The sequence below is a fragment of the Arachis ipaensis genome, chromosome B06, assembly GCF_000816755.2.
Source record: "Arachis ipaensis cultivar K30076 chromosome B06, Araip1.1, whole genome shotgun sequence".
Classification (NCBI taxonomy): domain Eukaryota; kingdom Viridiplantae; phylum Streptophyta; class Magnoliopsida; order Fabales; family Fabaceae; genus Arachis; species Arachis ipaensis.
This window is the reverse complement of record NC_029790.2, coordinates 13,977,141-13,979,023: the sequence shown is the minus strand read 5'-3', so window position 1 is coordinate 13,979,023 and position 1,883 is coordinate 13,977,141. Positions and strand designations below refer to the sequence as shown.

General features: G+C 30.2%; 1 protein-coding gene across 1 annotated transcript in view; it reads right to left on the bottom strand.

Annotated features, from left to right (window-relative positions):
* The window catches only part of LOC107646486 (receptor-like cytosolic serine/threonine-protein kinase RBK2), a 5,496-nt gene that overhangs the window by 1,790 nt on the left and 1,823 nt on the right, over positions 1-1,883 (bottom strand). Inside the window, exons 3-4 of the mRNA XM_021105441.1 lie at positions 492-890; positions 105-398 (exon numbers count right to left, since the gene is read on the bottom strand). Of these exons, the coding sequence (XP_020961100.1) occupies positions 105-398; positions 492-890 (693 nt within the window). The remainder of the gene's footprint in view (positions 1-104; positions 399-491; positions 891-1,883) is intronic.

Here is a 1,883-nt window from a genome sequence, read left to right as displayed (position 1 = left end):
AAACTTACTTTACCTAAAATCAAAATGAAAAACATATTAATTATTATTAAAAAAATACTAACTATGATAGAAATTAAGGCATATATAATATGATAAGTAGTGACCATGGAGAATAGAAGCTAAACTTCCAAGTGGAGAAAGTTGGAAGACGAGGCAGAATTCCTTTTCTGAACTGTATCCAATAAGCTTTGCAGTATTAGGATGGTCGATGTAGGCAATGATGTTTAGCTCTTTCAGAAAGCTTGACGATGATGACGTCGACGACGACGAGGAGGACGGCGACGGCGAGTTCTTATTTGCAGCATTAATCCCTTTGTTCAATTTTTTTATAGCTACCATTTCCCCATTCAAACGACCCTTGAAAACATCAGCATACCCACCTCTTCCAATTAAATTCTCTACATACAATTCATAAAAAAAAAAAAAAAAGCAATCATGTAAGAAATTATTTTATTACAATCATGCGTTTAAAAATTATCTGACCTACGTACCTCTGCTAAAATTGTTGGTTGCATGACGAATTTGGAAGGATCTGAAAGCGATGAGCGGAGGAAAATTAAAGTTGCCATGGCCTCGGTTTGGCAGCGGCGGTGGCGGCGGCGGCGGAGGAGGAGGAGGAGGAGGAGGAGGAGGAGAAGAAGAAGAAGGAGGAGGAGGAGAGGGCCTAGTAGTTGATGGTGATGATGATCTTATATTATTATTATTCTTCTTCTTCCATGGCTTAAAGATATTTTTCCATTTGAAGCTTAAACAAGTGGCTGGTGGAGGCAATGAATCTTCATCATGATGATGATGTTGTCGAAAGGGAAAGGGTGGTGGTGTTGTTGATACGGAATATTCAGATCTTGTTGGGGTTAAGGATCTATTATCCCTCTCAATGTGCCTCGACCCTGAAAGACATTACACTCATCAGGATAGAATGTGCACATGATATGTACAAATTAAGGAAAAAAAGGTGAAACTTATGTATAGTCCACTTCATGTGAAGTTGATAATGAAGTCGATAATTTGAGAGCCTGTTAGATCAGGTACGGACCTAGTAAGCACCATGAAGGGCACTTGCCCCCACTGGATTTTTATTTTTTTAAAAAAAAATAATTATATATAATGTATTTTTATTTTAAATTTTAAATGACTCTATTATAAATAAATTAAATTTAATTGACTAAAGTCTCATTTATTTTTTATTTTTTTATTATTTTAAATATTATTTAATTTAATTAAATTTAATTTTTGTGACGTCATTTTAAAATAAAAAAATACTTTTTTATAAATTATATATAATGAATAGTATTTTAAGAAAAAATATTCATTCATTTTTTTTTAATGTTTATATCTTCATATAATTAATAATGTTCAACAAAATTTATTCTAGTGTATATATTTTTGCCCCCATTCTTAAAATTTTTTGGATCCGTCACTGCGTTAGATGATAATTTAGTGTCCGTTTAGATAGGTTCATAAGTGACTTTTTTTACTTTTAACTTATAAAAATGTGTAGTATTAATATTTGGTACAATTTTTAAAATAAAATTGTAACTTTTTAAAAGGTTATTTTGGTACTTAAGAAGAAGTTAAAAAATGGTTTTTCTCATAATAAAAAGTTTTTTTATCATTTTTCTCTTAAAATAAGTACTTTTAGAACTAAAAAACTAAACACAAAATAATTTATTTATAAGCTACTTTTAATATAAGCATTTATTGTTTAAATTATTTCTTCAAAAGTAACTTAATTAAGTTGTTTACTCAAACTTGGCCTTAGTCAAATAAGTCAAATCATTTAACGACGTTCAATTATCAACTTCACGTGAAGTCAACTGCATCTGAATTTTCACAAAAAAAAAAATCATTTAAATCACCGTGTTGTTATTAGTAGTGATAAA